This window comes from Pterocles gutturalis, unplaced genomic scaffold (genome assembly GCF_000699245.1).
Source record: "Pterocles gutturalis isolate BGI_N339 unplaced genomic scaffold, ASM69924v1 scaffold11930, whole genome shotgun sequence".
NCBI lineage: Eukaryota > Metazoa > Chordata > Aves > Pterocliformes > Pteroclidae > Pterocles > Pterocles gutturalis.
The window spans coordinates 5,743-19,805 of NW_010146008.1; the positions used below are offsets into that span (position 1 = coordinate 5,743).

The window sequence follows — 14,063 nt, forward strand, 5'->3', positions numbered from 1 at the left end:
AATAATTATTGACAGTATTTGATAATAGAAATGTAAATGCATCAAAGAGGGACCGGCCCCGGCAGGAGCATCACGCTGCGGTGTCGGGACAGGAGATGCAAACGCACCGTGCCGGTTGGAGGTGACAAGGGATGGGTTGGAAAGGTTAAAGTGGGATTGCTTCATTGCAGTCGAGCAATGACCCGTGGTTAAAGCTTGGTGGTATTTTGGAGCCTTTGGGGTTTTCGGTGTTGATAAAGGATCAGGACCGTGCTGCACCCCAGCGCTGTGCAGGGACCTTTCGCAGGTGGGATATGTGCAGGAGGGGGGTTGCGGCACCGATCTGTGGTGTTCCCTTGGCACTTCCCTCCCCTGCTCTGGCATCTCTCACCTGGGACAGATGGGCAGCCCCGGGGGGGGGTCATGCCATGGGGGGCCAAAGTCCTCGCTGGTGCTGGGAGGGCTCAGGGAGCTGAGGAGCAGTGAAATGCCCACCCAGGCTAAATAAGCTGCCAACCTGCAAACTCCCAGTGAGTTTTATTCCCTGCCAGCTTTCCTCCCTGAAGCAGCTTCCCCATGGCAAGTGTAAGACAGCAAACTGTAAATCAGGGGGGAGAGGACGCAGCTCTCGCCCCCGGGAGCGTCTCTGGGCAGGAGGTCAGGAGGGTCCTAGCAAGCTGGCGCCAGCGCCGGGGGGCTGCGGGCTGCACCCGTGATTCACAGCATGGCTGTGCCCGAGGGATGGGGTGGCTTCGTGACTCTGTCCCCAATATTTCCTAGTCTTGGCTGACTTCTGCATGGATGCTGGAACAAATTAATTTAAGTTTGTGAATCATTGTTGCGTTACTCGACTCAAATGGGCGAAGCAGGACCTGGAGCTGCTCTCATCTCGCCATCCCGCTGTGCGGAGAGGAGCACTGAGCCCATGTGGTTGCTGAGCCCGTGTGGTTGCTGAGCCCGTGCCTTTGCTTCCTCTGCAGGTGTCGCGGGTGCCCGTGGAGTCCTGCGAGCAGTACCCGACCTGCGGCGAGTGCCTGAGCTCGGGAGACCCCCACTGCGGCTGGTGCACGCTCCACCACATGTAAGTCCAGCCTTGGCCAGTTTGTTTGAGCTGCTGGTGGCGATGGTAAAAGCAGCTTTTGAAACCACCAAGTGCCTCCCATGAAATCTTTGCGAAAGTGAATTAGGTTGAAGTTCCTTAAATCCATCCTTACCTTCCCTGGCCATTCCCTGCATAGCAGTGTGAATGCCATTGAAAATCCCTGAGCGCCTGTAAAGAGGTGAAGGAAAAGGAATTCCTGCTTTAGGAGAGGTGAGTTGCTGTGCCATGGACATGAGGGGAAAGCAGAATTTAAACCGGTGGGAATGGAGCCTTGCATTTTGCACGCTCGCTTGCCCAAGCCATGAGTCCTTCCCAGTTAATGGGGAGTTTTTAGAGGCAAGAGTAGATTTGATTGTATGCCTGGGACTTTGCTTCCAGTGAGGTTACAGCACTGGAACAGAGCAGAGCCCCAGGCCCTATTAACTGTCTCTGGAAGAGATATTTAAATCCTGCAAGGGAAGGTCAGAGGGTCTGTGCTCCAGCCATCCCGATGGGGCAGAGCCGGCAGCATGGGGCTGGGGGCTGGCAGCCCCCCACGCACATCAGCAGACACAAAGGACTAAGGGTTGGTTTTATTTCAGGAGAGCTCCAGGAAATGCTCTCTGCATTCAGGAGGTGTTTGTGTCCTTCCTTTCCCTCCCCTGCCACAAGCACGATCGCTTCCTAAGGCGGAAGGGGGACCACCAGGCAAGGCAGATCAGGGGAGGGGGGAAAGCCTGGAGGAGAGGAATAGCAGTCCCTCCGGCTGCGTGCCAGCTCGCAGAGCATCCCCGGTAAATGCATGGAAATGGGGCAGAGGCAGAGTTCGGGGACCCGCAGCAGCACTTGGCCACTTGCCTGAGCAGCAGGTGCTGGACGGGGAGCAGGCAACGGCAGGCTCCTGCACAAATCCGGCCTGGATTTGGGACCTGTGGACTTTGGGGTGCAAACTGCCTCCCCATGGCTTGCTTGGTTTGCAGGGTTGTTGCTGCGCTTGGGGAGATGCAGGAGGACCATCGCAGCCGCTGGCTCTGAGCATCCCGCAGGCTCCACGCAGGCAGGGGCTGGGGATAGCAGGGCAGGGCACAGGTGCCCTGGGCATGTGGGGTTTTTTTAGCTTTTTTCCTTTCAGATGAGCCTGTCCAGCCCTATAGCTAAGCCACGATATGTGCAGTTGTGTCCGAAAGCCTTCAGTGTCACAGCGGCTTTGTCAGAAGGCAGTGATTGCCATCCCTGGTGACTCCATCCCTCCGGCTGTCCCCTCGGGGCAGCCGTCCCCTTGTGCTTTTCCAGCGGTTGGGACAAAAGCCACCGCAGCCTTTTGGTAGTGAGGGTACAAGGAAAGGGGACGTGCTCTGCTCGGGGTCTGGCCTGAGCTGCAGGGCTGTAGTTCTCCCAGAAGCCGTGCTGGAGGGGTATGAGAGGGTCCCCTCACCTGGGGACAGTGGCCCTTTAGTGCTCGGTGCAGCAGGAGGGGACGGTGGCACTGGGTGGCTGTGGGCGAGTTTGGTCTCACTCCCCAGACCCCTGCAGCAGCTCCTCTGCAGGGATCACCAAGTGCTGTCCTAATGCTAATGGACTGAATCTTCATAAACCACCTGGGAAGCAGGTAAAGGTTGTTATCTTCATTTTGCAGAGAGAAAACCCTCAATGTCAAGAGGAGAGAAAGGTGTCATTTCCTCTGCCCTTTTGGCCATGACATTTTGGCGTTAACCTATTCCCAACAAGAGTTTCTCCCCTGATGGTACTTCTCAACCCTTCCCCTGAGCGTCTGCGCTCTCCTGGCCTGCTTGGAGCAATCATCATTTTTTAGCTTTTGTCTTAAGCTGTAAATAATTGAGTTTATCTTGCTGTTCCTGAAGCCGCTGTCATATTTGTTTGGAGGCCCCAAGCGCTGGAGTGTTTGTATTTAATTTGTCATCTCTCTCCTCTAATTCTGAACGTTTCCCTCCTGCCAGATGGACCAGCTGCTCCTGCGCTGGGTGGAAGGGCCAGGGTCAGGGTGTGATGCTCATGCCGTGGTCTCTGGGGGCTGGTAAAAAGGGTGAGGGGCACAGGAGATGTTTTCACCCCTGAAAGAGCAGGAGAGGGGCTGGGTGCCTGAGCGGGCGCGGGGATGGTCAACAGCAGCACTGAGTCTCAGTCGGAGGTGGAAATCCAGCTGTTTGTCCCCACTGCTTGTTGTGGGTTGTTCTGGGTCTGTGTCCTGGGGTACCGAGCCCCTGAGGCACCTCTGGGAAGAGGAGTGGGACAGGGCATCCCATCCAGCAGCTCCGCTCTGAGCCCTGGGCACCCACCTCTGCAGCTGCCTGAGGATAACTGAGAGCATGGACACCGGGTACTGAGCTGTCAGGGAGCCAGAAAAAATAAATCAGAGTTTTAAATGATATGTTGGATATCTGAGCAGGTACAGATGTGAGACAGAGGGACAGACCCCTGCCCCAGTCCGGGCGGCATCAGGCAGTGTGTCCTGCCTTCCACATTGCCAGCCAGAGAGGAACAATAAAGGAAAAGCAGAAGGATCTGAGTTGACTTGGGATAAGCTTTTGTTATCCAATATTACACAAACATAGCGACAGTTGTATATTATTGTGTCTTGGAGGCTGGAGTCAGGGCTGAAGGCTCTGTTGCACGGCGGGGTGCTTGCGTGCAGATGTGCCTGCCTGGAGTTCAAGGGCAGTGATAGCAGAGGTGCTGAGGAACGGGCTATCGGTGAGGTTCAGTCAGCAAGCTCTGGGAGCAAGGCTCGGTCATGCTGCCCAGGAATCCCCTCCGAGCGAGAGAAGGACCCTCCGCTCCTCTTCTTCTGCAAACAGCTCCTGGGGAGCAAGCAGAAGCCTCAAGGAGATTGTGAAAGAGTCTCTTCAGCCCAGTGGGATTTGAAACCTGCAAGACTTCCAGATGCTGCTCTCTGCAAGTGCGTTATTGTCTCCAGACCTATTTATCTCTGTTAGGGCCGTTGCCATAAATAGTATGATAAAAAAGAGCCATTCCAGCGAGTCAATGAGATAAAGGCTCCAGTCAAGAGCTCACTTTAAAGCTATCTTACAGACTCACTTAAACCTCAATAATTCTTCCGTTGGCAGCTTTCATATTTAGCTCCATTATATAAAAAAAAGGAAAAAGAACCCAAGAGGGTGAGGAGAACAGCCAGAGTGTTTGCTGGGGATCGCACGGGTGGTTTGGAAAGGGAGAGTGTAAAATCCACCTTTCTTAATCAAAAGCAAATGGCCTCGCAGGGGGGATGCGAGCCTGCTGTTTGGGAGCAGGAAGCCCTGGTTTTGCCAGGCGCTTGTCAGCCAGCCAGAGCAAGGTGTGCACGGAAAAACCCAGCCCCTGCGTGGGCAGGAGGTGTTCCTGCTGATGCGTGCGTGTGTCTGAGGCTGCCCGAGCCCCTCCACGGGGGAATGGGAAAACAAGGGGTTTGACAGCAGCACCTTGTTAATTCGAGTGACACGTACACTCGAGGGACTGTCAGGAGGGAGCTTGCTGGTGGCACGTGGGGCTGGTGACAGCACCTCCATCCCCTGACCTTTGCGCCACCGTTTGAAACAGGGTCCAGGATCAGCCACGAGTGAAAAGTGGTGAAGTTTGCTGATAGCTTGTTAAGACCATTAGCATCAAAAGGTCAAAATGTCATCTGTGCCCGGGGAGGGGGATTGGAAGAAAAGGATTTTCCCCAAATGACATAAAATAGGAGATCACTGAGGGATGCCAGTGCTGCAGCCTCTAATACCTGTCCCAAAACACTGATAATTCTTCCTTGGTTTCCTGGCGGGCACTTCTCTCCCTGCTAGAGGGAACTTAATTTCTCTCCACTCCAAGGACACCTGCAATAGAAAAATAGGGATAATGTGAAAACTGGCCAAAGCCCAGCCGCCAGAGAGGAGAGTCTCGTTCCCAGCCCTGCTGCAGTCCTCAGCTCCCGGAGAAGATAATGAATGAACTATGTGGTTTCGGTTAGAAAGGAGGAATCATCTTGTTACTGCCTGTTACTGCTTTATGGTTTAGTTTCCTCACAGCCAAGCCATGGGAATTGGCAGCTCTGGATTGTGCAGGCAGGACCAGGAATTGCTCCTGAGATACCTGTGCTTTGTCTTTCCTCCGACCACAGAACATTTGTCAGTGCTCTTTGGTCCTGACCTGGAGTCTCTGCTGGGTCCCGGTGCAGAACATCGCCCCTGGTCCTCCCTGGCCAAGGCTCTGCCCTGTGTTTAGCTCCCCAGCTGTAACACCTTGTGCTGTTTGACATCTTCCCTGGTTGCTGTGTGTGCTCTGATGTGTGCTGGTGTGTGGCAGGTGCTCCCCGAGGGACCACTGCGAGCGGGCGGACGAGCCGTACCGATTTGCCACCAGCATCGGCCAGTGCATCAGCATCACCGTGCAGCCCGGCAGCATCTCTGTCTCCGAGCACAGCCTCCCGGTAGGTGCTGCCGGCAGGCGGGGAGGGGTTACAGTTGTTGGTGAGAGGCATTTCCAGCATATTTCAGGCTCGAAGTGAACAGACCATCCTCCAGCCTCTCTCCCTGCCCATCGGCACAAGTGTTTTCCCATGAAGTCAGGCTCGCAGAGGGACAGGGCAGGAAAGGGGCCATCCGAGCCAGGGAAAGGGGGGGTGGGGATGGCAGAAACAAATTCCCCTTCCCCTTGGGCCTCAGCTCACATTTCTCTTGGTCTGGTTTCATGAGCTGTTGAAAGGAAAGGCTTTGTTTCCCAAAAAACCTCATCTGCGAGCTGTGCTCAGCCTGCCTCTCTGAAGCATCCCAGCTGCTGCTCTCCAAGCCCCAGCACCCGGGGCAGCTGGCCTCCTGCAGCCCCTTCCCGCTGGAGTGGCACGGGGCTGCTGGGAGGCCACACACCTCTTCGGGCACCAGTTTGCTGTGGGCACAGCCCCTGTTTGTGCTGGGGTCAGTGGGGACCTGCTCCTCTCTGATGGCCCCGAGCTGCCGGGCTGCTGCCGCTCAGGGACGTTGGAGCTCTGTGCATGCAGGGGGTTGTTGCTGCTCTCGTGGGTTCCTGACATGGGCATGGAGGGTGGGAATGCTTCTGGAGAGCAAACAGGGGGACAAAAAGCTGCCAAGGCCACCTCTCCAGAGCAGTACCCAGAAGCTCAGCATGGCGGTTTTGTATCCGCAAAGAGCCTGCATCCTTGGCTTGCTTTTCCCTCCTCCGCTTCCCATGAAAGGGCAGCTGGCTGCCTCCTGCGGGCGGGTAATTTCAGGGAGTCATATTGAATGGGAAAACAGCAGGCAATGAAAAATAGGAAAGGAACTCAGGCAGCTCTGCCTGCTAACAGGTTGCTGGCTGTGTTTTGTTCTCCCCGGCTGCAGCTCAGCTTGCTGGTGAGCGATGCTCCGGACCTGACAGCTGGGGTCACCTGCCTCTTCGGGAACCTGACGGAGGTGGAAGGGCAGGTTTCGGGCAGCCGGGTCGTGTGTGTTTCCCCAGCAGCGAAAGATGTTCCTGCCATACCTGTGGATCAGGGTAAGTAACCGACTTCTGGACAGCAATACAAAACATCTGTGCCACCAGAAAATGCAGTGTAGGTTTGGAAACACCCTTCAGCGCTGCTGCTGGACAAGTTTACATGCTCCTGTCCAAGACCGTTGACCCCAGGGAGCTAAATATGCTTTGTCCTTAAGAAATGCATCCTACATGGGGAAGGACAGGCTGGGGCAGGCAGCAGCACAAGTGTTCCCTGTCCTTACATTGTTCCTGTGCTGCCAGACAGCTCCCCAGGACAAGACCCGAGCCGTCTATCCCCCCCAGGACCCCTCCCCTCAGCCTGGCTCAGCACCCATGAGTAGGTGGATGCAGTTTCTATTTTTCAGTCCTGATCTTTGTGTGTTGTTTCTTCATTAATGTCACTGCTGTCATATTTTCTCTTCCCATAGCCAAAATGCTACTTGCTTAAAACTCATTTTCTCCTTGGCATCCTTCCAGGTGTCAGCTGTGCTTCCCTGCCAATATCTTTGTATTTCTAAGGCATGATGTGGAGCCTGAGCCTGGGTGAACACTGGGGGCTGAGAGCCGCTGCGGTAGCAGGGCTAGCGTGGACTTACCCACAGCAGCTTGGGAAAAATCTGCTCTTGATTAACCCAGTGCCCAGGCTCCTAAAGAGCTTCACTAGTGTCCCTGCTTCCAGCATTGTCTCCTGTTCTAGTCTTGGGCTGCTTCTCAGAGCAGACTGGATTAGGGTTTTTCTACTGGAGACAGAATCCTTTAGAGAGCAGCCTGACATCCCAAACTCATTTCAGTGCGACGCATGGCAGCGTTTTAGACCCCGTGTCTCTGATACACTTTGCCATCAGGGATAACTGGGTTTGGAGGCATGGCTGGATGCGGCCAGCCCGAGGACAAGGTCCAGCCAGGGCGATGCTCAGCCCCCAGCTTGGGGAACCGCTGCAGACTAACTGTGGGTGGGGGTCCTGATGGCCAGGGGAGCAGGGAGATGAAAGCAACCCAACTTCCCCCTTCTACCCCAGAAGCAGCTGGCTCAGCACGCTGGCAGGCGGGGAGCGGGTGCCCCCGCGTCTGCTGTTGTTTCCTTCGTTGCTGCTGGCGGGACTGACGGGCTCTGGTTTGCATCCCCAGACTGGTTCGGCGTGGTGCTGCAGCTGAAGTCGCAGGAGACGGGGAGGACGTTTGTCAGCACGGAGTTCAAGTTCTACAACTGCAGTGCCCACCAGCTGTGAGTGCTCCTTCCCCATCCCCGACCAGAGCCAAACACCAGCTGAAATGAGAACGGGCTGGGAGATGGGCTCTGGAACCAGCCGGGGGGTGGTGATGCTGCTTGGTTCAGCCAGCAGACACGGGCGGTAGGAGGGGAGCCCACCAGCCCCTGTCTTCTCTCAACTTCTCTGAGTGTGTGTGTAGCTTCCTCTGCCTTGGGAGACACAGGCGGAGTGAGCCTGAGAAAACCTGAGCCTGAGCCTGAAAAAACCTTAACCTGCTGGTGCCCCCAAGCTGCGCGATCCCGCAACTGTGAACTCAGCTCATCTGCACAGGCAGGGGGGAGGCAGAGCAGAGGGTCTGGGCAGGGGGGCTGCAGGCAGCGGGGGACAGAAATGGGTCAAACAAATGAGTAATTAAAGACGCTTGCAGCACTTGATATTAGTCCCAAGATTTGCATATGCATGGTTAGAATAAGCTTCCTTAGCTATTAAGGTCACTACGAGTGTTTCAGAAGGAGAATACAATGGAGTTATTGAAACAGGCACGCGAGAGGCATTGCCCCAGCACCTCTGCCCAGCTGGCGAGAGAGGCTCTGCCCAGAGACCTGCTTTCCTCGTTTTCCAGAGTTTCCCACCTAAGGCCACGCTTCCCTGGCGATGCTTGTCTGCCTGCGCTGACCCTGCGCTCGCTCCGGCGCATCCCTGGGGCAGCACCGCGGTCCCCGAGCCACAGGTTATGACACGGAGCTGAATCCCCTGGGCACAGCTTAGGCTTGTGCCAGCAGACAGGCACCAAAACACTGCCACGTGGCACGGAGGGGTGGCTCAGAGCTGGAGGAGGTGGTTACTGCAGATACCAGCAGCGGTCATGGACCATGCGTCTGACGGGCAGCCGGTTAGTGTGGAGTAAAAACCACCCAGCGAGCTCGCTGGCAGCGGGGCCACCCCGTGTCTGAAAAGGGTCTGCCTTCTTTCACAAACATTTCATAAACAGTTAATTTCTGCCAACGTGAATCAAAAGCACTTGCTGGGCTCTCTGCGCTCCGAGGCCAAGCAGAAGTGTTACCGTTGACTTGAAGCATTCCTGACTGGTAAAATAACTGATCCCATTTTTGCCAGGCTTGTCTCCTTTTCCACTTAGTAGAAACTAAAAAGCAAGTCTGGTGCCTGTGCAATATTGTGCTTTATTTTACGCGCCAATGCAATGATGTGCAATAAATCCCAGCGTGTATTCTACTACTGAATGAATTGTGAGGTTGCTCAAAGACTCTTGGGTGTGTGTTTTCCCAAACCTGTTTGTTACAAAACATTCCTCCAAAGAATTTGTTTTCCCATGAAGGATGCTGAGCCTGGACTGATGGCTAGGTCTGTCTGTTAGTGAATAGACCTCCCAAGGTGATAACCTCCTCCATAACTCCTCCTTTCTCCCCCAGGTGCCTGTCTTGTGTGAACAGCGCCTTCCGCTGCCACTGGTGCAAGTACCGGAACCTCTGCACCCACGACCCCACCACCTGCTCCTTCCAGGAGGGACGGATCAACGTCTCTGAGGTACTGGACCAGGGTTTCAGCTCTTTGCTTTTCTATGGCACCATTAGCATCACCAATGCTTATGTGAAGTTTTTTGACTTTCCGTGGGTCAGGGCTCCTCTCCTGACTGTCAGCGAAAAGTGCAGATGCAGCTTCAAAGGAGCGTAGCAAGAAAATGTCGGTCTAGCAAAGCGCTGTGTCCTGACCTGATCCCACCGCTGAGATGCTGTAATGTTTTCCTGCAGGGGTCTCAAAGACTTCTCAAAGTCCAGCGCATTTCAGCAACTCCGCTTTACATACAAGGTGTGCAAGGATTTGCCCCACGGCAAGCAGCAAGTCAGATGCAGAGCTCTTGGTGGGACTCATTGAGTGGGTTGTGTTGGCAGGACTGAAATCTGTGGCAGGAACCTGACTGTAAACTGATTAAGAAGGGAATTACAGACGTGAACAGCCCCAGACTTTGGAGAAGAGAGTCGATTCAGGTTCCAGCGCTGTGGACCCGGAGCCATCTCTCTTAGCAGTTAATAAAAGGTGTGGGGCTCAGGTCCAAAAATGCTTTTAGCAGTTGGAAGGAGGCACAGCCCGTTAACGGCTCTGCCAGCTCTCCTGCATGTCCTGAGGCGGAGGGATCCATGGAGGAAAGGAGTTTGTTAGCAGAAAGTCTTGATCAAAGGTTACCACTAACCCCCTGGTCTGGGTTTCTGCACCTGTTGTCGTGTCCAATTCCCATGCTGCTGTCTGCTTCAGGGTCACCAAGGACAGAGCAGATACAGCCTCCGATGCTGGCAGGCTCTTGGTCTTTGCCCTTACTCCTCCTACGCGTAGCTTTCTGGCACCTGAAATGGGTGCAGGTCTAAAGCTGCAAGGGAAAAAAAAAGAAAAATCAAAATCCCGCGTGTCTTGGAAAGTGGCAAAGGCAGCAGTGAGGACATATACAAATATTAGAAAAAGAAAGGAGAGTAAGGTTAACCAGCATCAAGACAAAGCCTTATCAGTGAGTGATGGAGATGGAGAAAAGCAGCAGAGATCAGGCAGAAGAGCCCTTAAAAAGAAGTGACTGGAGCTGCCAGGCTGCTGCTAAACCATCAGTCAACTTGAAACTTAACTCATGGATCTATCTGGTTAAAATGCTGCCAGGAGGCACCTAGACACAAGGCAGGAAAGGTTAATGAACTGCATGTGTACGTCCATCAGTGGGAATCCACAGGAGCCCAGGGATGGACAGCAGAACTGGGAGCTGGCACTGCCCCACCCAGCAAAGGGAATGGAGGAGAAGCATCCACCCTGGGGACAAGGCAAAAGCTTTGTCAGTCCAGTTCCAAGTCAAGAAACTTCCTTTCAACATCACAAGAGAAAGCAAAAACCTTTGCTTTTCCTTCTCTGGAGTGATGTGGGGGTTTTCTCCTTCACACTCAAAGCATTGGTGTCTTCCCAGGCTTTACAGTTGTAGTTCTCGGTTTTACAGGTCTTCAACCCCATGATCTCAGAAGTGTTTGACAAGTCTCTGGTAAAGTAGGACAATCCCATTATCCCCGGTTTTCTCCTGGGAAGGCACAGGACTTGCCTGAGATCACACAGAGGGAGCGAATGGAGGAGTTGGTGTCTCTGCCAGTTCCTGCTGGGATCACAGGACTGTCGCGTCTCCAAAGAACTTCTTCTGTTGTCTTCGTCTTGTAGAGGTGGTTTCTTAGAAGGGGCTGTTACGTGGTATCTGACCCCTTCCTGGTGATGGTGTTTGATAAGGGCTGATGATAGCGATGCAGATGCTCCGCTGTTCATCCTGACTTCTCCAGACCTCAGAGCCAGCCACCAAGCCCTGTTTTTGTGTTTTGTTTTTTTTTGCGTATTTAAGGCGAATGAATTGCCGCTTGCGCACCCAGTGCAGTGCTAATGCCTTTATTGCGGGCATTTCACTCTGGCTAACGCGAGACAGCAAATAAATGCCTCGTAAACAGTTTCCTCTCTTAAAACAATTCAGGTCACAATGTTCTCATTGTGTCATGGCCTGATCTATTAGCAAAAGGTTTGTGCTTACCAACACCGCTGCCTTCCTCGCAGAAAATCCGTTGTGTTGGGAGAATAATGGGTTCCCATGAGTGACGGGGACCGTAATTTATATCATTGGGAGCAAACTGTGAGCCAGGGGTTTACGTTCATGTGCCAGATTCATTTATGTTTATAGTTTTAAAATATCTGCAGCAAGTTAACGTTTGTGGAGCGTGAGTTTTTCTAAAAGTGCAAAAACATTATATTTTTTTCCATTTGGGCTAAATCCCAAAGTCAGAAGAAATGCCTGCCATTTCAGGGCATTTTTTTTCCAAATAAGAGCAAGAAGATTTGACCTACTAAAGCTGCTCTGTTAAACACAAATAATAACCATGGGTGCTCTGTCTGCTCCAGACACAGATGCATATCATGAGTCTTTAAGATATTTATAGACCTTGGAATCTTTGAGGCTAAAAAGTGTTGGAGAAGCATAAAATGTCTTTGTAAATTGTGTGCGATGCTACTTCATAGGCAGAATATTCCCCGAGAGCCTGTGCCACTCACGCGTCGGAGTCTTGTCTTCCTCCAGCAGATCTTCTGATTTGTGTTTATCCTGGTGCACAGGAGTCAAGAAGGATAATGAGAGGATTCGGCGGGTGTTTGTTTAGCGAGAGGAGGCAGTAATGGCCTTTGTAACTCACTGCAGGATTTACTTCTCATGAATTAAAAAACAAAGTAAACTGATTATGGAACAAATTGTAGATTCCACTGGCTGCAGCCTCCCTTTTATTCCGTGTTTTCTGGATGCTCGGCTCTTCCTGGCACTGGCACGGGGAAGTGCAGTGTTGAGCACCGGACCAGAGCCCTGCAAACGGGGAGGAGGGGGCTGCCCGAGCAAGCCCCGCGCCCTCCGCAAGCCCCTGCAGCTCCTGCAGCTCCACTCGCTCGTCTGATACATTCAGCAGCAACTGCCGGCGGTGAGGTGGGTCCCCGCGAGTGCCCGGGGCTTTCCGTAGTGCGGCATCTTCCTGCATATCGCTCCATCCGAAAATGGATGTCCCCTTATTAGTGTGATCACCGGAGCTGTCAGCCAGCACAGAGGCACTGCCTTGCCCGGTGTTTCCCCGAGCAGCGTGCACTCACGGACTGCGTGCCTTTTTTTCACCAAAATCACAATGTGACATTTTTCTCCCATTGAAACCAAAGGAAGAAAAATCTTTGCTGTCCTGCTCGTCTCTAATGACGGCAGAACAATCTTTGCTACCAGCATTTTCAGCTCTAGAGAGAAGATTTCAAAGCGTGAGTCCTCTCCTGTAGCTCTAAAGGAAGAAGGATTTCTTTAACAGTCGCCTCACGAATGGCAGTGGCCAGGAAGGATAATGGTCCATAACGTATTCATTATTCTCAGGACTGTGCGCTGAGGTTCTCCCACTGGTGATGTGACTGAAGATTTTTTTGTTTTCCATCATAATGTGATAAAAGATTCTACAGCTCCAGGATGTATTTTCTCCCAAGCACGGGCTTTCCGCAGAGCTTGGGACCGCTCGGAGTGGAGCCGTTTGTCTCCTGTTGGTCCTCGATGTGACTCTGAGGTTAAATGCAAAACCTTAAATGTGGCCAGATCTCAGCAGAGGTGTTACAGGGAGGAAGGAACATGTGTGCACAGCCAGCTCGGAAGAAAAATAGTTGGATGGAGAATGAATTTTAGGAGTTTGGTGGTGGTGGTGTAAAGGCTGAGCTGGGGCTGGATCTGTGATCCCAGGGATTGCAGGAGCCTCGGAGCTCAGCTGCACATCAGCGTTCCCTTCCAGCCTGTGACCCTGCTCCGCTGCAGAAAAGGGCTTTTCTTTCTCTCCCCACTTTCTGGCTGTCAGAGTTTAAAATCACTCTTGGCTGTTAATCCGTGAAAGTCTCTGTTAGAAATAAAATAAAAAATATATAAGGAAAAGTGCCACTAAAAAGGTTTACGAGGCAGCAGTTTAAGCTACTGGCTTCTCCAAACCAGGGTAGCATCTGTTTCTCATTTACAACTTGCCTGAGCCAGTAGCGAAACACCGTCCCACTGGTCTGGCTGGGAGCTGGAGAGGGAGCGCGGCTTGGCGAGCGCCACGGCCGTTAGCGAGCGATGGGGATTTTCTCCCTGGATGCACAGTCCGAGCAGCAGCCCGGAGAGGATGGCTCTCGTTGCATTGCCATCCGGGTGATTTACTTTAATTTCGAGGTAGGATGGCAAAGGGATTGGGATGCCAGTCTGGGATTTGGCAGAGGGAAGGGAGATGTCCATCCATGTTTTTTTTTTCTAAAACTTCTGCTTTAGCTTGGGATTAATCATTTAGTGTCAGATACTTACAGGTACTTAGGTACCTGGCTCCATTAGATCAAAGCAAATTAGAGCTGAGCAGAATGCAAATACTTCTGACGGTCAGAGGCTCTGTCTCTGCGTGTTGCAGTTCCCGGTATATAAATGGAGGAAAAACTGTATCTCCCAGTGTGTTATGAAGAGATAATGTTCAGGATGTTGAGATCTTACGGGAGGAATGTCATACAGTTACCAGGCACCAGTAGGTCTTTTTCTGTGGCTCATCTCAGAGTTTCATTTAGACGTCTAAAACCCACCGCAAGCTTGGAGCAGGCAGGACACCTTCGATTTATCCCCCGAACAGCGGTGTTCCTTCTTCTGCTAATGCGGTGAGAAAATCAGCGCCAGTCCCGGAGCAGGGGGACTACAATGAAGGTTTTGTTATTTCTGCATTTACCCTGTGGCTGCACGGCTGGACCGAGAGTTGCTGGTCCTGCTGAGGATGCGCTGGGACCCC

The 14,063-nt window shown here is 52.9% G+C and overlaps 1 protein-coding gene across 1 annotated transcript in view; it reads left to right on the top strand.

Annotated features, from left to right (window-relative positions):
• Window positions 1-959: 959 nt before the first annotated feature.
• LOC104470598 (plexin-A2-like) overlaps window positions 960-14,063 on the top strand; it is a gene marked incomplete at its 5' end in the record, with an annotated part of 27,206 nt that continues 14,102 nt past the window's right edge. The window contains 5 exons of the mRNA XM_010085578.1: window positions 960-1,060; window positions 5,360-5,483; window positions 6,391-6,544; window positions 7,655-7,751; window positions 9,168-9,282. Of these exons, the coding sequence (XP_010083880.1) occupies window positions 960-1,060; window positions 5,360-5,483; window positions 6,391-6,544; window positions 7,655-7,751; window positions 9,168-9,282 (591 nt within the window). The remainder of the gene's footprint in view (window positions 1,061-5,359; window positions 5,484-6,390; window positions 6,545-7,654; window positions 7,752-9,167; window positions 9,283-14,063) is intronic.